The 22,990-nt window shown below is 41.8% G+C and overlaps 1 protein-coding gene across 1 annotated transcript; it reads left to right on the top strand.

Moving 5' to 3' along the window:
• The first annotated feature begins 59 nt into the window (after positions 1-59).
• On the top strand, positions 60-22,848 carry gemin5 (gem (nuclear organelle) associated protein 5). The gene is made up of 28 exons (XM_084730049.1): positions 60-337; positions 910-1,064; positions 3,410-3,591; positions 4,079-4,230; positions 4,371-4,469; positions 4,689-4,821; positions 5,217-5,382; positions 5,746-5,958; positions 8,133-8,218; positions 9,404-9,486; positions 10,512-10,648; positions 11,559-11,632; positions 12,950-13,131; positions 13,512-13,651; positions 13,863-14,034; positions 14,161-14,352; positions 14,436-14,492; positions 14,580-14,705; positions 15,728-15,823; positions 16,202-16,339; positions 17,537-17,684; positions 17,948-18,067; positions 18,212-18,422; positions 19,290-19,547; positions 19,716-19,878; positions 20,378-20,843; positions 22,051-22,138; positions 22,614-22,848. The coding sequence occupies exons 1-28, from the start codon at positions 196-198 to the stop codon at positions 22,776-22,778; spliced, it is 4,344 nt and encodes a 1,447-aa protein (XP_084586175.1). The 5' UTR covers positions 60-195; the 3' UTR covers positions 22,779-22,848.
• Positions 22,849-22,990: the final 142 nt, after the last annotated feature.

The raw sequence follows: 22,990 nt of genomic DNA, 5'->3' as shown, positions 1-22,990 counted from the left end.
CTTTAGGTCAGCAAACTCGTCTTTTTTTGACCCAACTAGCATTCCGTACTCGGCACCGGCAGGATTTACGACACCACGCTGGCCGTACGGCCGTCAGTGTAGTCACTACGACAGGGCAGGTAACATGTGAGAAGTTTGGTTTTAATTTATCAGACTTCATTAGAGAATTAGTACATTTAAAGTGTCCGAGGCGCCATGCACGAACGGTCGCTTCCCGCCTCTCCCAACTGGTACTGCTCGCGTTGCAGTGACGTCAACAGCAGCGGTTTACTGGGTGTCGGAGCCAAAAACACCATCTATTTGATTGATGTGTCTGCATCTAGCTGCAGGGTGGTAGGTGAGTCCGCTGTCAATGTTGGGTATCATACACACAGGGGTCAGTCTCCCGAACCCTCCGGTATCATTCAGCCTCTTTAAGGCTAAAAGTTGCTACACGCAGGAAAAAGTCGTCTGTTTGTCCAAATCAAGGTGATCAGAATCAGATCATTCTCAGGTGGGATGATTACAGCTCTTGGACTTTACAGTCTAGTACTGAAAAAAATCAAAACACACATCTTGTACCTGTAGTTCTGTTTATCTGTATGGGCAGTTTTGCTGTGAGTTATAGATATTTGGAGATGAATGTATACTTTACTCTATTACTAGTGAGCAGCATTCCTTGTGATGAATAAACTGCTCTTCATGTGTAAAATCACTGAAATGCTCCTTTATTGGAAAATAATCTACAGGTTAATCTAATAAAAATAATTATTACTTGTACCTAAGGCTTCTGATTATTTTCTTGATTAATCATTTAGTGTATAAAATGTCAGAAAATAGAAAATTGCCACTCATATTTCTCAAGTTCATGTGTCCAGATTGTTTATTTTTTCAAGAATACACTGATATCTAACTCTCTGTGTTTTTCAGGTGAGCTTGTCGGACATAAAGACCTGGTGTCAGGCTTTTCCTTCTGCCAGCATGCAGGGCAGAGTCACATCTGTGTCAGCTCCTCCAGTGATGGGAGTGTTCGCTTCTGGGACTCAGACAGCAAGGTTCTTATCAGGGAACATGCAGCTCATCAGGTGAGTGTCGACGAGAGCCAGACTAAACGCTTTGGACCCCGCTGGCCGCCTCAGTGTTGCTCGTGCTGCTGATGTTTTGTCAGTCCTGCTTCATGCTTGTGATGAAGTTGCTTCCTCTGGCGGGTCCACCTGCCAAGCACCTGCTTCTCTCTCTCTATGTCTGACAGAGAGAAACAGCAGTTTTTATTGCAACAGATTCAGTGTGAGGTGGATGCCAACCAACAAAACACCAGCAGCGTGAGCAAAACAGAAGCAGGAGGAGAGGAGAAGGAGGCACATGCATTGTGACTCATTTTGAATATCGTGATGTGGTTTAAGTGTTGTCTTTTTATGGTTTTAAATGCTGCATGACAGTAAAGTGATATAAATGTAAAAAAAAACAGACTTCTAGTTAATTTATAATTTTTCATCTATATCCACTTAGTCATTATATTATAATTACTGATGGATATCAGAAATATCAGTGTTAATATTTTGTGAAAGCACCAAAAGTCTTCCCTGCAATGATCACAAATATCAAGATTAGTGTTGGGCGGTGTAGCCTAAAATTTATATCATGGTATAATTTAAAGCATGGATGATAACGGTATATCACAGTATATCGCAGTTTGTCTTTAAATTTTAATCCAGATTCTATCGCAGGGGTAAAACACTGCTATGACAACTGCATCGCAGCTATTACATACTGCTGAATGTATTAATAAGACCTTTTCTCAAGTATATCAGTTATTACCACCACTTATAACTGCTGTCATCTGTCAGGGTTTGCAGATTATTGTTTTCTGCTTGTTGTCTGACTTTTTAACCCTTAAACATAATGGAAGTTGTCTTTTGTCCAACTCCTTCTCCTCTTCGAGTGAGTGTATTGTTATAAACAAGCTAAAAACAAAGCTGTCTGTATGTAGTCTGTTTAGTGTAGTTTGTCATATATCTGCAAATCTGGCAAAGCTCTGATGTTATTGGTTCTTTTATCTGTGCTTTTAATGTTTTGTTGTAACTTTTTGTCGCCATATGTCGCTTTTTGCTCGAGCAAAGTGAGGTCTCTGTCAAGGTATAGTCAAAGTCATACTGGTGTCCTCTCTATACCGTTTTATCCTTCCACCCCTAATCGAGATATGTATTGTGTTTTACAGCATGGCCTAAAAATATCGAGATATTCTTTATAAGCCATATGGAGCAGCCCTACTCTATTGTCTGTTAGACTGCCGCCATCTAAACAGAAAGCAAGAGAGATGAGCAGGCAGGCAGGAGAGAAATCCCTCCCCACAGATTCTCACAGACGATCCCTTTAACTTCATTGTTGCTGAAGAAGCAACACCCCTTTTATCCAAGAGCACATAAAGAGCTTTACATTATTGATTCATGAGTTTATCACCTCTGTGATTAGAAAAGAGCAGAGGAGCAGAATCTCTGGTTGCCTGGCGTCAACATACTAGACATCAGTGTTGTTGTGTTATGTCATGCATCATGCTTCTGTTACTTCTGCAGCACCGACATGGTATCTGATCACACACTGGGGTGGCGTCACAGTGCTGTTGTTTGATTCGGTGTAAAAATGCAAAGCCGGTGTAGGGATGAGCCTTTGTTGTGGCAGTATTGCACAATCTCTGTGTAAAATGGGTTGAACCAAAAAAGTGCATTTTCATGACATGCTTGTGCTCCCTGCAGGCTGCAGTCAGCTCTGCACCAGCAGCTAAAGTAAGCAGGAGGCAGCGTTCCCAGTTCTGAGGCTGAAGCACTTTTTCCTCTTGTCAGACTTTTAGACGTGATGATGCGGATAGATATCTTCTTCACTGTTACACATTTTGGTCTCACATTCTGTCCTGTTTTGACAAGAATGGGCTCCTGACCAGATCTAAAGAGAAAAAGAGTTTTTACTCTGTGGGGGGACAAACGGCACAGATTTCTACAGTTGGCTGTCAGACCACTCCTCTGCAGCAATTCAGTGACTCCCTCGAGGGCATTTTTTAAAACAGTTGTCAAGGTTAGGGAGGGCATTGCTTATTTACTTTCTATTATTTGCTTCAAATGATGCCTTCAGGGGATAATTTTTCTGTGGTTTGATCTGAAAAATAAAAGCCACGGGCTGACAGGACGGTTAGGCTTCCATCTTTGAAAACAGATTCAGGCCCCCAATAAGTCTGAATAAATAACCATAAATAAGCCCAACAATGTAAGTATGTTGTTGGCATGTAGACTGTGAATCCAAAAGAATATGAAGTTATAAAAACTCTGGAAACTGCGTCATCATAAGGAACTAAGGTTTTCCCCTGGAGCCAGACGAGAAAAATACATCTTTTAATATCAACTGAATGTCACTATAGTTGTGTTTTGTTCACACACAGACCTCCGTCGCAGCGGTGCACTGGTCTCCGGTGGATAAAAATCTGGTGGTGTCAGGAGATGAGAAGGGCATCGTGGTCTGTCACTGGCACCACACAGGAGACACCGCCAGCTTCTTCCCCGAGCCTCGGACCATCTTCTGCCTCACCTGCTCCCCTCACACCTGGAGCACCGTGGCTGTGGGGTGAGAAGACCTCACAGAGTACCCTTCAGTCTGCTGGATCACAACTCTTTACATGGTTTTCTTTAAACAAAATACAGAAACGTCATATTTTGTGAATACCAGTGATTAAATTTGTTTTTTCTTTTCCCCTTTCATTTTGACACAACCTGTCTGTGATTGTGTATATATGTATTTATTGTTGTGTTTTTCTTAGCTTTAGAATCAAACACAACCCAAACTAGTGCTTCCCTCTGTACTGATTTTCTCCTTATACTTTATTCATATTTTACTGTAGGAATAAATTCAAAGGCCTTCAGAATAATGAAAAAAATCCAATGAGACTTACAATTCTTTGTGTTTTTAAAAGTCGCTCAAAGTATTTCAGATCTGACATCAGAAGTCACTCTGTTTCAGTGGTCACAGATGGTAGAAGTAGAAAACATTTAGAAAGTTAAATCCAAATCTAAACATCAGTGACTGTGACAGTGCTGTGATTATTCTGTCTCAGGTACAAAGATGGGATGATCGTGCTGATTGATGTGAGTAAGAAAGGCGAGGTGATCCACCGTCTGCGTGGACACGACGATGAGATCCACTCTCTGGCGTGGTCGCCGCTGGCCAGCGAGGACGTCCTCTACAGCAGACCTGAGGACAGTGAAGGTAGCATTCTACTGTCACTTAATAAAAATAGTTAATCCTACACAAAGACCTACGTTTTGACAGGAAAAAAAAACAATAAAAGGTTACGTGGTAATGAAAAATGTGTATGATGTGTGGATATTTTTTTTTTCATCCCATAGCCACTGGCGAAGTGTCTGCAGGAGACGAGAAGGGCTGCTATCTTGCGTCTGGAAGCAAAGACCAGACAGTGAGGATCTGGAGCTCAGCGAAGGGAAAAGGTAAGACAAAGCACAACATTTTGAAGAACAGCTAAATGTAGATTCACTTTCCAATTCAAAAATAGGCTGTGGGTGAAGTTGGAGGAAAAAATGTCATAAAGATAAATAAATAAATAAATAAATAAATAAAACAGTCAAAATTGTCCTCAAAGAGAGGTGGAAGCTGACGATCTTGTGTAATCATCTCTGTATCCACTCTGTTTCTCCTGCCCCCTGCAGGCGTGATGACTCTGAAGCTGCCGTACGTGAAGAAAAGAGGCTCTGCGGTTGACCCCGGGGTCAAAGAGAGACTCTGGCTCCACGTCCACTGGCCGAAGGGACGGCCGACACAACTTGTGTCCAGCTGTTTCAGGTAGACTCAGATGTCTTTTCAGTCAGAACATCAGAGGATGGGTCAGACGGTTGCAGTTATAGCCCCGTGATTAATGATTTCCCTGCCTTCATAGCAGCCTCTGGTTTTAGTTATTTTCAGTATGAGGTTGAGATTTGGACAATAAAATCAGCCAACTCACCTATAAATTCAGTTTTTGAGATCGTTTTTACGGCATGTTTGTTTATCCTTTATTTTAGCTGGTTAGTCTGCAGGGAGACCAAATCAGGATGCTTCTTTGAGAAATGAAATGAAATGATTCAGACTTATGTTTTATTAGTTGTTTTTTGACACAGAGACACAATTTATTTTCAAATGCTTAAATTAGTTGCTGTGTGTGTGTGTGTGTGTGTGTGTGTGTGTGTGTCCCTCTGTAGTGGTGAGATGCTGATGTGGGACTTGAAAAGGAGCGGGAAGCAGAGGTGGACTCTGTTTGGGACGTCTTCAGAGGGTCAGAACCACAACAGGATCGTCTTCAACATGAGTTCAGTCCACATGCAGGACGACAGGGAGCTGCTGATCAGCACCTCCATGGACAGAGAGGTGGGTCACCTTTCTGTAGTCTGCTGCATTATGGGAAAGGTTTTTGTGTTTGTTTTATTTACAGTCACACTGATATGGAATCACCAGCAGCTTGTTTATTGGACAGACTTTTGATAACCTGTCGTCCTGCCTGAGTTTGAATCTGGCCTTGCTTGACATTCTCAGCAGTTTCAGCCCTGTTTTCTCTGCTATTTAAAATCCACACCTGTGTGCGCAACAGTATATATTCAACCTTTTTTTTCAAGACACCCTATTTGAATATTTGTTTCAGCCAGCAGGAAGAAGATATTTTTGGTCTGTTGACAACTCTTTGGCAGACTGGTGGATTCACAAACAACCTTGGCTTTACTTTTTCTTTTCCAGATTAAATGCTGGGACCTGGCCTCTCTGGACTGCTGCTGGACTCTGCCCACCCTGGGCGGTTTCGTCTACGCCCTGAGCTTCTCCCCTGTGGGTGCAGGGTGTCTGGCGCTGGGCGTCGGTGACAACATGATCAGGGTGTGGAACACACTGACCACCCAGAACCAGTACGACGCCAGGTCCTTCTGGCAGGGCATCAAGTCCAAGGTCACAGCGGTAAGATGTTTTGGCTTAAAACTATATAACATTTCTGCTTTAGAATATCTAAATATACTAAACCAATTTCCAACAACGGTAATTTATTCATGGTAATCGTGCACTTTCTACAAGCTGCCATTTGCTGTAACTTGTGGAGTCGGAGAACATGAGTAAACTTAACACGAATTAAACTAATACTTACTATATGAACATGATTTCTGCCTTAGTCATGTTAGGCAGATTTTCATCTGCAGTTCATCTGTTTCTAACAATGAAGACACGAAGTCCCATGATCTCAGGCTACTTCAGATGTCATCAAACTATGACTTTTGATATTGTTTTAATGTGAGTTGTTAATTTGATTTTGTATATAGGTGAAAAATATAAGAATTTAAAATATTAAAATTTAACTAAAATTATCAACATAAGGGGGATAAATAACAATTTTGATGTTATGTTAAAGACTTCTCTGTACTGTGCTGCAGAGATATCTACTGAAGTTAACATGCTAACCAGCTAACCTCGGCCTGTCGTGTCTCGTAATACCTCTTTGTACCTTGAGATAGTCCCATAGTATAGAGCAGTGTTTCCCAACTCTGGTCCTCAAGGCACACTGCCGTGCATATTTTAGATGTTTCCCTGCTCCAGCGCACCTGATTCAAATGATCAGCTCATCATCAAGCCTCTGCAGAAGCCTGACAACAACCTGATCATTTGAATCAGGTGTGTTGGAGCAGGGAGACATCTAAAACATGCAGGGCAGTGTGCCTTGAGGACCAGGGTTGGGAAACACTGGCATAGAGCCTCTTCTCCATGCAGATGCGCTGGCTTGGCTTAATTCAGTTAGATTCAGCTCGTCAGTCCAGCGCAGCAGGTGTGTCTTTTTTTTTAAGTTAATGATGGGCTTTTCTTGAGTAGAGCGGCTGTAAAATGATGAACCTTTATTTCCTAGAAATTCTTCACAGTAAACGTCCCCCATTAAGCTTTTATTATGAAACAGCAAAATCAGGAAATGTCAGGTTTTCATAAACAAGAAGTTAACATGACTCATATGGCTGAAACAAACTTGAAACAGTAAAATGAAGCAGATACCTGAAAGTATAAACAAGGATGTAGGAGAAAAAACTAAACTTCAAACCACAAAGATTCAGTCAGAAGCTACAAAAGTACTGACAGCTGAACATAGAGACTTCAAAAAGTCTCTTTCTCACTTGGCTGCTGTACACGAGACATTTTTTAATCTAACAAATAATAAAATAAACTCACAAAATGTCAAGATAGAAAATATTCTTACACCTGTTTCCCTTATAAAACAAAAACACAACTGTACACCATCTGAATTTAATTTTTTCTTTTACTGAACTGACACAAACTTAATTGCCTTGTTAACTCGTCGTAAAAATACACCTGATTCAAACTGAAGCAAATAAAAGTCACTAAAACTGTCCTGGTCTTTCCACCGTTCTAACAAACCCCATGTGTTCAGTCCTGGCCCTGTCGTGTTCACGTCTCTTGGCCACGTCCCCTGTTTTTTTTTTTTGTTTTTTTTTTTTTACCTGTGTTGACTTCTACAAAATGTAACAAAGATTTCGGCTAAATTGTTTTGGGACTAATAATCCCCAGTTGTAGTCTATAGTGTATGACTCATAATACATGTAGAATTAACTGAATAGTTGTGTTTCTTCTACTCTGTATGTTAAGGTTTGAAATTTTTTCTGAAATGTGTCACAGCAGTGAGACAAAGAAACAAAGAAGAGCATAATATTTTTTTCTACTGTCTGAATGTCTGCTTTTTAATAAAATCCTCCACCGAGCTGCTGATAAGACCACACACTCCTATCAGCCACTAGCAGCCGTACAATTCAAGACGGACATTTGTAAACTCAACTGTGATATATCAGTTTAAACATCCTTTAATTTTTCACTGGAAGCTTTAAACTCACATCATGTCTGATGTTAATGACAAATGGCTGAATGATATCCGGCATCTAATGAAGAGTTAGTATCAAATCGAGATCAACACATCTGTCTCACTCTCTCACTCAGCATCTGCAAGGACGTCTCCATCCTGTGGAGGGGATTGTTATATTATTATGGAGCGTCCTCCATTATCAACAGCCACTCTTAGATGTCACAAAAGCAGCACTTGAGATAAGATTAAGTGCATTAAATAACTTTTTCATCCTCTGCAGTTGGCGTGGCACCCGCAAAAAGAGGGATCCTTGTCTTTTGGAACAGATGATGGTAAAGTCGGTATCTACGATGTCTTCTCAAACAAGTAAGATTCATTATTTAAAGTTTATTTCACGGTTTGAATCTCTTTAAATTATGTAAGCTAATAGTTTCCAATAGTTTTTCACCAGACCACACATAAAACTTTACTTTAGTTTCATTGCTTCAAGTTTTTGACCCACTGCAGTTCCCCGCTTGGGGTGAAAACAAACACTGTAAAAGCTGCCAGTTAGCAATCAGATGAGAATCAGTCTTAGTCTTAGTGATGGTCGAACTGTAGTTTTTACTGTGAATAAATATGGCTGGACCATAAAACAGAATGTACTTTAGTTAAACAGTACCAAAACAGCAAAATAAAGTGTCTTAAGAACAGAAGAAGTGACGGATGTCAAAAATGCATTAACGGGACATTCAGTAAGGTAGTTGTGTTATGCAAAATTTCTCCACTTTGATGGAGACGGACTGGAAGGAGACCTATTTCTCTATGTAATGACGTGCATTGTTGATCTGCAAAGACCTATCATACTTGTTCGCCTAACTGTCCTTATGATTGATTATTTTAATGAGTTAAAACTGGCAGAGACTTGGACTTTGTAAAGTCAAATTAAATTCGAGTGCTTGTTTTCACCCAAAAAAGGGGCAGAGGGCTTGTCTCATTTTTGGAAACTGCTTTAGGGGAAGTTCAACAAACTACAGTTTTGGCACTTCTGCATTTGCTTATTTACTCCACCACAGGGGTCGCCACTTGGCGGTGACTTGCAAAGAAGCACAGCAATATGCTAATAAAAGCAGTGAAGAGAAATACTGGTGTCTGGAAAACATAGACGGAAACAATGCATTATTTAGGATATTCAAGAAAATCATCTTTGCAGAAGGTTTATGAGGAAGAAAATGCATTCCACACATTTGGTGGACTGTAACAATTCACACAATGCATTTTGGTAGGAAATGCTGAACGTCAACAGAATTTTTGTGGAAACTCCACAGGGCGCCTTTAAAATGACTATGAGCACTGCGGAAAAGGATGACTGTTGCGATTTCAAGACTTCTCTGAAAGTCATGAAGTTAAACAATTGCTTGTTTTTTTTGTTGTTATTTATTTATTTATTTTTTGCTGGGGGCCCTGTGGATTCTTCTCATAATCCCTCAAGGCCCCTGAGTCCCATTTTCCTGCGGCTAAGTGCGTCAACTATTCCTGACTGGGCTTTTGTTCTGCTTCATCTCCTCCCAGGCCTCCTCAGATATCGAGCTCCTATCATCGCAGAACAGTGTACACATTGGCCTGGGGACCCCCAGTCCCCCCAATGTCATTTGGTAAGTTCCTAATGAACTCTTAGCAACTGCTGCTGTTTGCTCCAAACGCTCTGACCCAGCAAAAACGCCAGCGGTGGGACGCCGAAAACCGGCGAGTCAGCTGAAAAGCCCAAACATCTCTGCACGCCCTTTTGTAATCGACTCTGTAATTGAATGAGCTGAGAAAACACTTACTGCTCGCCTCCCCCCCAACTTCAGCCGCTTGTGGGGAAATCAAGACGTAGGAAGTTAATTTAACCAGCTGTCGGCAGATGACATTTTGATTAGCGCATCAGTCACTTGACTTCGAAGCCGTAAACGTAATTGTTGCCATGCCAACAATCTGCTGATGGCTCTTAAAAGAACAGAAGGAGCCTCTAACTTGTTTGCCTGCATCCTTGACACCGACTCAGCAGGTGCATGTTTCTGCTAGAGTTCTGTGATCTCATTGGTTCAGATTGTCAAGATGACTTATAATATGTGTGCAGAGGACATTAGGACCAGCTGCTTCCGACAATCTCTGGATGTCTCAAGACTGTCAACTGTCACGCTCCTTTTTGTTCTGTAAATCCTCTTCTTACTGAGTGGCCACAAATACAGGTAAACCAAACCATCTGCTGTTAGAATTAAAAAATGAAGGGAAACAGATGGATGCAGATTACTACAGTCCCTACTACATATATTGATCCATTATTTTTAAGGAGTAATTCTGGTATTCTTAAACTTGGTACCTATTTCTACATATTTTGTGGTCTAAATGAATGTGAGGTTTAAAAAGTTTTGGGAATTGGTGCAGTATCTGGGAGCCCTGAAACTGTCTAGATCCAGATTGTCCAGACTGACTTGCTGCTTGATCCAGATGCAGACATTGACAATCCCTGCACAACATGGTTCAAGTTCAAGGAAACTTTAAAAAGTTTTCATGCCTGAAATCCAATGCGAGTGTCAACTCTCATTAGCTGCTGCACTGACTTTTTTTTAAAACTCATCGTCAACTCACCCTGAAACTTTCTATGGTTTGTTTGTTTTGTGTGTGTGACGTTCAGGTGCAGCAGGAGACAAGCCTTCTTACAGCCTGTACAGCTGTGCCGGCGAAGGCGTCATCCTTCAGCACGATCCGTCTAAGCTGAGCGGAGATGCCTCCGACATCGACAAGCTGATCAGAGACACCAACAACATCAAGGTGAGAGGCACGATGAAGTGACGAAGGTGTAATTCTTTTGGCCATTTAACCTGCAGCCTGTGTCATGTGGTTTAGTTTTTAAGAAGAGGTCCGACAGTAAGAGTTGATACATTTTGCTGAAACCAACTTTTCTCCTCATTCACATTAAACTGCCAAGTTGTCCACCGAACTCGCTAACTTTAGCTAACAGCACTATCATTGATGGCAGAACGCAATTCCTGCAGCACTTGTGAGGTGCAACTAGTGTGTTTTAATTAGTGTTTAATCACCTGAGAGTAAGAATTGTTGTGTTTTCATTACCACTGTAGTTTCTCTTTCAGGTTTGGAAGGGGAGAGTGACATGAGGCGTTTGCAATCTGCAAGCTCAATATCCTACATACTGGTCTGTTAAAGGGTCAGAGTTTGATGCAGTAGCCAAGAAGAATATTCAATGTAGGCTACTGAAAGTAAAAGTATTGATGATTAATATGCAATTGATGCATTTCATGTCCCATTTGGGGCTTCTCACAATGTTTCTGAGGGCACTTTTAGAACCTCTGCTGCTCATCAACAAGTTGTTTTTGAGTTTTTGAATGTTTTAATACCATAAAATAACATTTCCATCAAGTCTTAAGTATAAACATGACTCTAGTAGCTGCCTACTCTAGACCCACTACTGATCTCTTGTCTGCCAAAAGCAAAAAAAGCCATAATACATACAGAGCTCTCACCTGTCAGCAACAGTAAAACCTGACAAACACACCTCCAGGTGGAGAACGAACCCAGACAAGTTGACGGCCTTCAGGTTCTCGGTGTTCTCAGATATTCTGGCCGGCGCTCCTGACTGCGACAGTTTGTTTCATGTTTGCTGCTGAATGTAAATGGGGGACGATTTGAATAGGTTATAAAGGTGAGCTCTGTTTCCCAACAGCACAAGCTGTCCCTGCACACCGACCTCAGCTGGAAGCCAGATGGGAAGGTGGTTGCCATCGGCAACGAGGACGGGTGAGTGAACGGCCGGGCCTGACCCGTTTCGTTATAGACCATCAGCCTGTGGAGTCCTGCGAGGGGACCAACTGTCCAGTGACAGTGTGTCGTCTTCAGGCTACAGAATAATGGATTTGGTTCTGTGTGAACTTTTGCATTCCTTTAATCAGGTCACATTCTGAGTTTATGATTGGGTGTCAACATCCTGAACCACAAAGATTCCTTGAAAAAAAAAAAACTACAAAATACAAAGACACAACTGTCTGTTACATATTTCCATCACAGTATTTTTATACACTTTTAGGAGTATCAGATTACTAAAGGTTGATGGCAAAAAAAAAAATACGCTTGGTTTTACAGGTGAGGTGGTTTCTAGCCTTTCTATCCTAGTCAATGGACTCTGGAAACTCATATTGGTGCAACAAAGCTTCTCTGCTTACGTTCACTTTATCTGCCTCTAAGCCAACTCAACAAAAGGGAGCAGAAGCTTTGAGATACATTTGGATGAAAACACAGCTTGTGAAGTTGGAGCTTGAGTTATATATGGGTTTATTTATAGATGGTAAGCATCAGTGATTTAATTTTGATTTAACTAACTTCAGCTGGCAAATATGTTATTCACTTTTTAGCTTCGTAGATATTTAACCTCAACAGGTTTTGTGGTGAATTTGGAACTTGTGAAAAAACAATGACATCATACAAGGATTAAGTAAATATTAAAGCTCTTCTAATCAATATTTTTATGTTAATCGTGGACCAAATGACTACATGTACCTGACATTATTTGTACCCACAGAGAATTATCAACCGATTCTACCTGTGAGCTTCTCTCGGGTCATTATTTTTGTTTACAGCAGGCATGTTTCCTGTTCAGTTCAGGCAGCTGTGTTCAGTAAATCAACTGCCCAGCACCCAGCGGCAGACAGACAAGTTAGCAACTAGCTAACAGACATTTAGGAGACAGATATTTCTCTCAGGAGTTAGTTGAGAGCAAAAGCACTGCCGGAAACACAACTGTAGAAGAAGTCCAAACAAGAAAGATTCCTGCAAGCATGAAAACAAAAGACCTTTGGAAAGCATGTCCTTGAACATTTTAACTTTTAAGATTTTTTTACAGCCTCCACAGCATTCTGTTTCTCCTGAGTCTGCCTCCAAAAAGATAAATACCCAGTGTAATCAAAAGTTTGAATTCTCATAATGTCAAGTTTGTATTAGGGAGGAGAAAACTCATCAGTTCAATGAAACCAGTCAAGTTCTTTTAACATGTAGTTATTCCTAATTGAAGCTCTTGTGTTTCTTTATCTCATTTCTCTGCCCACATGCTCTCTGCTGCAGGTGTATTGATGTGTATCAGGCTCCCAGTCTGAAGCTTTTATGCAGCATCCAGCAGCACCACAAGATCATCAACACGTTACGGTGGCATCACAGCCACAGCTCTCCGACAGAGCTGCACTGCCTCCTGGCATCGGGCTCCAGCAACGCCGCCATCTACGTGCACGATCTCCGCTCCATCACAGGTGGGAGGAGACTTCAGACACATCGTGCTATTCTGTCCATCCGTACAAAGCTTTTCCAGAGGCTTGTGCTTTTACCTGAATTTGTCTGAGTACTTTAGCAAACATGGTCAAACATTTTCACTGTAAAATAGTTCAGTTCTGAACCTCCATTAGGAACTACACTTTGTCATAAACCAAAATCTTTTGCAAATATATCCTCTTTCTTTTCACTGAAGTTTGCTTCTAATACAGAACTTGTTTCCAGAGAGTAGAAAGTAGGAAATCATAAGTATAAAAATCAGCAGTACAACCTGTCAGTGACTTCCAGTTGGTACTTTGGGAGGAACATGTAACGTTCTGAGAGCTCGGTAGGTGACAGTAGTGTTGTTCCCTTTGCACAGAAAATCCTCCGGAAAGCCCCGTGGTGATGACAGAACCATATCGCAGGCTGTGTGGTCACACAGCTAAAATCACCAGCATGGCCTGGAGTCCACACCACGATGCCCGGCTTGTCACTGTCTCATATGACGGCACAGCTCAGGTCAGTACCAGGCGTATAAAATCATGATGTCAGACGCACCAGAGCCTGAATCAACCCGAAAACTCAACATCTCGACTCTGTACATCACATGCTCCTTTTTTACTGCTCATTTAAAAACTCTGCTTAGTTTTTATCTCTGTTTTATGTTTGATTCCTTGTGTTCTTTGTAATCTCTCTTCCTGTCTGATATATATGTTTTTGTTCTGTTCAGGTGTGGGACGTGCTGCAGGAGGCTCCTGTCTCTAACTACCGGGGTCATGTTGGTTTTCTGCTGTGTGTGGACTGGTCGCCCGTTGACCCGGATGTGATCTGGACCGGAGGGAAGGACTTCACCCTGCAGGAGTGGAGAGTCTCCAAACAAGAGTTCACAAAGCCACCTAAAGGTGAACCTCTGTCTTTGCAAGAACTGTGGAAATGCCCACAACCACATCCTCCAGCATCGGTGAAGGGGTTAAAGAAAGGTTTGGTGTAACCAGCAGAGTGTAACGTTCACATGCTCATCCTCTCAGGGAAAAAGATGGTCGACCTGAAGGAGAAGAACAAGAAGAAGAAGAACAAGAAGGCATCGGCCGGAGGAGCTGCACCACTAGAGATGAATGGAGAGTCGGTTACAGGAAGACAGAAAGCAGCGACGGGGCAGGAGCTGTCTGGTGAAGATGAGGAAGATGAAGTCAGCTCAACAAGCAGTTCTGTACCACCAGGTAACAGAGTAGAAAATTATAGTTGTTACAGATTTGAAAAACAATAGAGATCCATTGAGTATCTGTCTGACATTTTGTTACAGCCACTTCTGAGACCCAAAGAAAACCCTCTACTGTCATAAAGAGCAAAGACAAACCAGGTAGGTACTTTTAATTTGATTAACATCAGTTCAATGTAGTTTTGAAACTGTGTGTGTAACTCAGTGGGTTTGTCTGCGTGTCTCCAGACTTAAACCCGCTGAAGAAGAAGAAGCCTCGCTCCATGCTGCCCATCAGCACCTCCATGGACCATCGGCCCAAAGAGGATCTGCTGCAGGACTGCATCAGTCTGGCCTCCATCAAACATAGCAACGGTGAGACTGAGTCTGATAGGAGAACCATGAAAAATTACACCTCACATTATATCACTTTGCCTGAAGTAAAGATTGGGTTGACCTCAAGTTACTGTAGGAGAGTAACATAAAACTAGATGAAGAATTTGAGGGGTCAGTTTGTGCAGTTTATCATTGTTGTATTCCCAAATATAGAAGCTTAAGTTTGAAATTCAGGTTGTAGTGCAGGCCAAAATAACAAATGCATTAAATTGAAAATGAAACCACATTGCTAAAATAAATACCCTAAAATAAAATGGTACAACAATACTAAACTTTTCTACACAAAAACAAGAGAAAAGAAAGGAAATAAAATGGCGACTCTCCCCTACAGAGCTTCTTGGCAAGGAGATAAAGGTAGGGTTGAAGATGCACATAAAAATAAAACAAAAAACAAAATAATTTTAACAACAAAGTAGAAATCATCTAAAACTTTTCACAGTACACAGACCTACCAAGTGCAGCTGCTCAGCCCTTATTCAGTATCTCCTCAGCAGGCCTGTGATTGGCTGCAGTCATCCAGATTCATCAGGGAAGGAGGAGGTGTTCCATAAAGTCAGAAGAGCATTTTTAACAATTACATATTCAGCTACATTGCTAACATGTGAAGAAATGATTAGACTTTTATGAAATATAACAACTAAGACCGCATATTTATTCAGTTGTGTATGTCATCATCTAGTGACTAAATTGTTAAAATAATTGCTGACTGAGACAAGAAGCATTGAGATCTGATTGAGCTCTGCAGACGACAGTGATTGATCACATCATGAGCTCACTGTGTGGTTATTAATTAGAACAGCACACCACAATGTCAGAGTTAGAAAAGAGAAACAAAGAGATCAGTGAGTCATATGAGGACAAGGTTAGTTTGATCATCACCAGCTGGAAATATGTTTTACCCAATAAAGTCTGCATCCAGTGGAAGTTATTTCAAAGTAAGCAGATAAACAGGGTTTATTAGCCAGAGCTAGCTCCTTTACTGGACCGTGTGTGTTTTCCAGCGCCCCCTGCAGGCTGTGTTCCAGGCCAAGGAGAGCACATCCATCTGGGCCTCTTCTCCGACAGACAGGCTCTGTACCGCATGTTTGAGGCAGAAGGTATGTTATTTTTTCTCAGCCCGGAATAATGACTTTGCCTGTGTTGTCTGTTCATTCTCTGTCTAACACTAATACTTAATAAAACATGTTCACGTCCTTCAGGGATTCATTTTCTGTTGTTTACTTAATTAATCTGCCCATTTATAGTTTCACAATTTTAATTAAAGTGAGCACATAATGACACCAGACACTTTTTAGATACCCTGATCATGATGCACACAGTCATTTCCAGATTGAAACGCTTCCTGCGTTCCTGATATGAATCAGCGTTCATGCTAAGAATTCTAATATCCACCTTGTTTCAGATCTTAGAATAAAAGAGACTTCACATATTGTGCGAGTGAAGTTGTTGGTTCTGCTCTCTCTCTTGTTCTGCAGAGGAGGGTCACGTGGAGGCGGGTCACTACGACTCGATCGTGTACCTGCGGCTGTGGAGCGGCGACCTGGAGGGGGCGCTGCAGCTCGCCACTGAGAAAGGAGAGCTGAACGACCACCTGCTCTCCATCGCTCCTATGGGTACTTGTGTCATGTTGATTTACTCTTTAACTGATGCTGTGACATATGTTTAGATACATTACACACATTTCTCACTACAATTTACGGTTTTCTTAGATTTAAAGGCATAGTTTGGATTTTTTGAAGTGGGGTGTGTGAGGTACATTTCTATAGTCAGTGTTTTACCTGCAGTAGATGGCAGTCAGCACAACCCTAATTTGGAGAAGAAGCAGAAGTACCAGTGTAGGAAGCTAAGCAATGTACTGCTGTGGACTGGGTCAGCAGCAAAAGGTATTTTAGATGCCAAAAAAAGGTCCAACTAAATGAATCATTAACAGTTTACTTGTACACTAAATCAGTATTTAGTATTTTCACTGCTTTACCCTCGCCATCAGACAGATTCTTCTGACATAAAACCGCCATTATATAAGCCAAATATCGCTCTCTCTAAAGCTGCTTGAATCCTTTGGCAAAAACAGTCATTTTACTTTGCAGAACATGGGAGGTGCTGGTCAACAGCTGCCTCAATTGGTTAGTTTGTTGTATTATTGTCTGAGTTTGGTGTTTTAAAGGGTTAGTTCACATACACTTGAAGTCACACAATAACAAACAAATAGTAGATGGAGCAGTAACTCCTGCATACTGCAAGATAAATTGACACTGCAGTCTTGTTGGTTTGGAAAGCAATATTTGTAGAAAAGGCTGTCTGAGGGCAAGTTAAAGCAGTGAAAGTATTTTAAATATAGCAGGACATTGTTCAGCTTCCTACACTGGTACTCCTGCTGCTTCTCCAAACTATCATCTACTGGCAGTAATACGCTGACTATGGATAAGTACCTCATACGGCCTCACTTGAAGAAGTCTGAACTATCCCTTTAAAACTCCAAGTCAGGTCAAGTCTCAAGTCAGTATGGACGATAATTCCTTCCTGGGAAATCAGTGAAAAGTTAAGAAAGATCAGATAAACTCCCAGAAAGTCATATTACAGGCTAAGCTAAACTGACCAACTTAGTCAAACTGTTGAGAGACGAAATGAAAATACTAAATTACAAAGTTGCAATTGGCATATTATGGAAAACTTGGCTGAATAAACCTGAGAAATAAATGTAGTAGAATGGAATCAGTAGTTGTGTGATGATACTGTTTCAGTGTATTCATCTTAGCAACATGAGGAGGCCTGTAGATATTGCAGTAACACTTGCGTGTTTCGTCCTCCAGCTGGGTTTGAGGTGTGGAGCCGGACTGTGGAGGCTTTCGTCAAACAGCTGTGTCTGCAGGAGCAGTACCTGAAGGCAGCGTCCCACCTGCTGTCAGTCAACCAGCTGTATGAGGCCATTGACCTGCTGCGCTCTCACAAACTCTACAGGTGTGTCACTTTTTTATCTTTCAGTTTTTTTAATGACTTTAATGATATATTCTTTTTTATATATATATTTCCTTTTGTTCATGTCCGTCCACAGTAAATTGTGAAGTGAAAGTATTTCAGCAGTAGTGTTTCCCATTACACAACATTTAAAAAAAATCTTGCTTCATGCTGATCTTGGCATGCTTCTTGTTTTCAGTACTGTCTCCAGCTGATGTTTGTTCATGTATTAACAGAGCAGATGGTATGTGTGTGTTTTCTGTCAGGGAGGCCATAGCTCTGGTCAAAGCCAGGCTGCCAGCAGACGAGCCCGTCCTAAAGGAGCTGTACACCTGCTGGGCTGCCGTTCTGGAGAAGGACGGTCATTTCTCTGCAGCCGCTAAATGGTGAGAATAGAAAGGCTCAACAGAACTGTCTGTCAACTGTCGTCCATCTGTTGTGGCTAAACTTGCATTTAATATTAATTTAAATCACTTTTACAAACATGATTTAAACTTGTCCTCTCCTGTTTGTTTTACCTCACCTTGAAGTTACCTGGCTGCTGGTGCCAGTTTCGACGCTGCTAAAGTCATCGCCAGGAAGAACGATGTCTCCTCGCTGAGGACGGCAGCCACGCTAGCGAGACTCTCCGGAGAGGTCACTCTGGCTCAGTCGCTGTCACTGCGGTGCGCCAAAGACCTGGCTGCTGCCCTGGACTGGGTCGGAGCCCAGGAGGTCCTGAGCTCACAGGAGAGCCTGCTGGTCAGTGGCATCATGGACACAGAAAAAAACATTTCTGCAACACAAATGATGTTGATTCGATGCTGTGCCTGAACTCTGGAAGGTCCAGAATTATATAAATGCTAAAACGGCTGTATGTGGCCATTTTGACCTTTTTAAATTCTCTCATGATAAATAACCTATTAAGGGATTGATTGATATTTATTCTGTAAGTTTATAATTTAAAAATGAAATAACACCAAAATATAAGTAGTTTTCTGTAGGAGAATCATCAGAAATCCCATTCAAATTACTCAGAACAAGAAACCATTTGTAAGATATAAAATATTTTATTTTCATATTAATACCAAATGTCCTAATCACAGAAAATAATCAGTAAGGGGAGAATAGAGAAAAAGCTAAACAACGCCACCTGGGAACTTTAACCCCAAGAAGTACTTAATACGTTTAAAGAACCTTAAATACTGTTTAGAAAGTAGATACAGGGTACAGGGTAGTTACTGAGGAAGAGGCAGAGACGTGTTCTCATGATTAAAGCAAAGATTTTATTTGTAATAATAGTCAAAGCAATAAAAAGCAGGTGAGTGGAGCTACTGTGAAGGAAAAAAGAATATTAAAAGTGCAGGGACCTGACCACAGGTGCCTACCCTCCCAAAAACTTTGCACTCAGTTCCTGAAATAAAGAAAAGTTACACAAAATAATCAAAAACAAAGTACAAGCCTTTAAAATTAAAGAGCTTTGTATATTGAAAATCTCAAAGTCTACCATCCACATGGAGCACGAAAAGTTTTCTTTAGGCTGTTTTGACCTTTTTTGATTCAAGGTTTGAAAAAGATTTTAGCCTTTTTGTGGATTCATCACTAAAATAAAGAGTGAACCCCCTGCAGGTCCACCGACTGCATCTCTGTGTCGCTGAGCTGCTGGCTGCGATGCTGACAGACTCTCAGCCGTGCGTCTCCAGTCACCCGTGGGCGGCGGCGCCGGATGATCGTCGCTTAAGCATCCAGGACCAAGTGAGAGACGTGTGGGAGCAGCAGTTTGAGGTTTCACAAACGTCGACAGGACACCGCGGCGCTGGAGCTCTTCTGCAGGAGCTGACATCTGTGGAGAGTCCAGCACCCACCACCAGCGTCCCCCTCAGACAGGTGCACAGTCCTCAAACCACTCTCTGGATTTCATACAGCATGTTTTGAGATACGTGTCTGTTAAACCTAGAGTAGTGTCAAAAATTAACCTCCTCACGATTCCAACTGTTTTTTTTTTTTACCAGACTGTCTTCTGTCTGTCTCTGTCTGTGTCTCACTCGTCCTCAGGTTCAGCTGTATTCATCGCTTCATCTGACCCGCGCTGTGCTGAGCTGGTTATTGGACGATGATGCACAGCTGATAAAGGAGCTGTGGAAGGCGGTCGCCTGGCTCAGAGACGCTGGACATGCCTGTGTCTCCGCAGAGCTCTGCAGGCTACTGTTCCCTGATGGTACGTCTGTCTGTCTGCCAGTCAAGTGGTGCAACACACAAATTTTTCATCGCTTCATTCTTCAATTATTTATGACCCTTTTTTGGCATTAATCAGAAACGGATACTGTCTCAAAATGACAGCGTCTCGTACAAGTGTAAAATGTTGGAGAGAAAATTAAATTGTGTGTCATCAAGTTTCAAGAATTCAAGAGTTTTTTGTTTTGGTTGATTTGGTGACACCTTGTGGTGACTGCTCATATCATCATTTAGATCCCAGAATTTCATATGTGACCACATATAGAATGCTCTTGAGGTAGTATGCACTAATATGAGGGGTGTAAATCATAGGTTTTATCACAATACAATATAATACTTGTGTAAATAAATATTTATTTAGATTCTGTGGACAACAATACCATACTTGCCGATATCACACAATCTGCCACAATACAGGCCTGAGCCTGTTCTGAGCTGTTCACACTACTATCAACTGTTCACAGTTCTTTTTCTCTCACCAGGTGACGTCGGTGTTTGTTCCAGGAAACATCCCAAAACACTTCATCACACAGAAGAAGAAGCCAAAGCTGCTGCCGACAGCCTGCAGGCTTTCATCCATTACCAACATCTGTACGAACGCTGGTGGAGCAGCTCCACCCACATCCAGAACGGATTCCCCGGTCCTGCAGACGACGCCAAGGACAAAGCAATGAACGGAGGCGGCTCGGAGTCAGAAGAGGCGACATGGAAGTTTGGTAAACTGGACTTTGATGCTTCTCTACTTCTGTCAGAACGTCACGCTGCCTGTCAGGCCACTCAGAGGTCGGCGAAAGAGATCCAGGGGCGGCTGGCAGCCATGGTGCTGCAGCACAGCAGAGCCCAGGGAGGACAGCTCGACTTGGGAGAGAAGGGGACAGACGTGTCCACGCAAATCTCCACCAGCGGAGAGCCATCAGACAGCCAAGCGTCCGCTGATGCTGGTCGAAGGTGAGAGCTCTCGTACTGATGGTTGACTCGTGTTGTTCTTTTCCATTTTGGAATGTGTGTGTTTAAAGCTTTAAATATAATTCAGAAGGCTGTAAGATTTCGTTCCAAAAACACATGCAGTCGGCTATCAACATTTCTACACACCACTCAGATCTATAAGTGTGTGAGCAGGGGTTGTAAGATCAGACTTAAAAGTGATGGAAAGTACATTTACTCAAGTACTTCAAGGATAATTACTGCAAATTGGGTATAAATGTAAAGCCGAGACTCTTGTGGATGCAAAGAGCCCAGCTGCATCCATGTGTGATGATGTTAGTCCCCATAGTAACCATTTGACTATTTTTGAAACTTGACCTCACTGTATAAAATGACCTGTTGTTACCTCTGAGATAATCACAGCCTCATGAAACTTCACAACCACAAACTAAAGACCTGGAGCGTTCAGATGATGTATGGCTTTGCAAGGTATATTGACAATGAAGGGGATGTTTGAGCAACTCAGAACAATGCCATCCAGTTGACAAAAAATGCAATTCTTAGAGAAATCTCTTGGTGTTCCTTAAGCTCTTGATGTCTGTGTTTTGGAGGGATTTTTGACCACGTTTCAATGAATTCTTGAGTGGTTAAAAATTATTAAATTCAGCACCAAATCTCTTTAATAAATATCAAATCCAAAAGTGCTGCAGCAACTCATGAGACATGACAGAGCATAGGAATGGGCATCATCCATGTCCACCATGATGATGTAGGACTTTTGACAGTCTAACCTTTGTTGTTTATTATAGATTTATGACTAGAAAACCTGACACACAGTTCTGAGCTGCATGGTAGAATAATTTTCAGGTTCCCAGCTGTCTGTCGATGTCATTCACTTCATATCAGAAGTATATTGTAGCAGAGAATTCTAGGTAAAGACTTGTTCCTCAAAATTATACCAAAGCTCTTAGTAAATGCACTTGGTTGCATTCCACTTCTCTTCAGAGCTCCCTTTTGACTGTTTGTTAATAGACTTCGTTCGGTGATCGAACTCAACAGTTAATTTGTCTGAAATGTGAATAATGGTTAACTTTTTGGATTTCTGTGGTTTTAGCTGTCCAAATGATGTATTTTGAAGAGATGGATTCGGTAGTTTCCTGCGGTCGCGTCTCACCCTGACCAGTCTGATGAATGTCCATTGAATCGTCTGTGTTCTCTCTCTCTCTCTCAGGCCTGAAGACCAGGACACTCTGCTCTGTTTGTCTGCCAAGATGGCAGAACAACAGAAAAAGCTGGCTGACCTGCCCGACACAATCAAGGTACAACTCCCTACACAACAGAGACATACAGTCACAGATTATGGGAGGAGAGATGTCCAGCTTCTCGTGTTTTCATGTACTTACGGTGCTTTCTTGTCTGGAAAAGTCTACTGAATATTTGTAGAAACAGACATTTTGGCTTCTTCAGTCTGGTGTGAGCACAGTGATATATTAGCTTCAGTTTCCTTTTGGAAGATCTGTCTCTGTAGGAACCCTCTCCAAAATATTGCTAGATGCTTAAATAACGATATGAGCCTGTCACAAGCAAAAACAAGCACTTTGGAGGTGCACATTTACCCCAAGGATTCTGTTGCAGTTTTGCAGCTGTGAGCTGAGGTGATCTCCTAGATAAAATAGGACCCTGGTTTAAAACTTTTATTGCAATTACCCTTTAAAGAAGTGCTAACCTAAGCCAGTCTGCATCCAGATTTCACCTCATTATCAGTGCTAATGAACCATTTCGTCTTTGTCTCAGACGTATCCTCATCCAGACGTGGTTGAATGCTGCCTGGTTCTCCTGCACCTCAGCAAGTCTTCGCCGTCCGTTTCAGAGTCCATCCAACGACAGGCCAAAGACCTGCTCTGCAAATACGCGACAGATCCCTCTGTCCTCAGAGCCTCACGGCGATTCCTCACCTGAGTCTTTTGTTAGTAGACTGAAATAAGCACTTCGACTGTACAGTTTTTTTGTTGAATAAAAAAAATAAATAACTTTAGTTTCTGTGTCTGTTTGAGTCCACAGAAAAGCCTGAAGGAGGCTCAGATTGATTGCCGTCTGTGCGGCGGGCCCTGGAGCTGGAAGAGAATTTAGGTTCTTACTTGAGGGAAATTCAGGTAACAATTGAGTGATGT

Source organism: Lutjanus erythropterus, chromosome 11 (genome assembly GCF_056507025.1).
Source record: "Lutjanus erythropterus isolate fLutEry1 chromosome 11, fLutEry1.hap2, whole genome shotgun sequence".
Lineage (NCBI taxonomy): Eukaryota > Metazoa > Chordata > Actinopteri > Lutjaniformes > Lutjanidae > Lutjanus > Lutjanus erythropterus.
Note: the sequence above shows the minus strand (reverse complement) of the source record. Positions and strands in the feature narration are given on the sequence as shown.

What these genes read in the sequence shown, in the direction of transcription:
- gemin5 (XM_084730049.1), top strand. Translation starts at nt 196, where the DNA reads ATGCACGAACGGTCGCTTCCCGCCTCTCCCAACTGGTACTGCTCGCGT. An exon ending in AAGCAGTTCTGTACCACCAG is followed by an intron (nt 14,353 to 14,435) that starts GTAACAGAGTAG and finishes ATTTTGTTACAG; the next exon opens with CCACTTCTGAGACCCAAAGA. An exon ending in TTCTCTGCAGCCGCTAAATG is followed by an intron (nt 18,068 to 18,211) that starts GTGAGAATAGAA and finishes CTCACCTTGAAG; the next exon opens with TTACCTGGCTGCTGGTGCCA.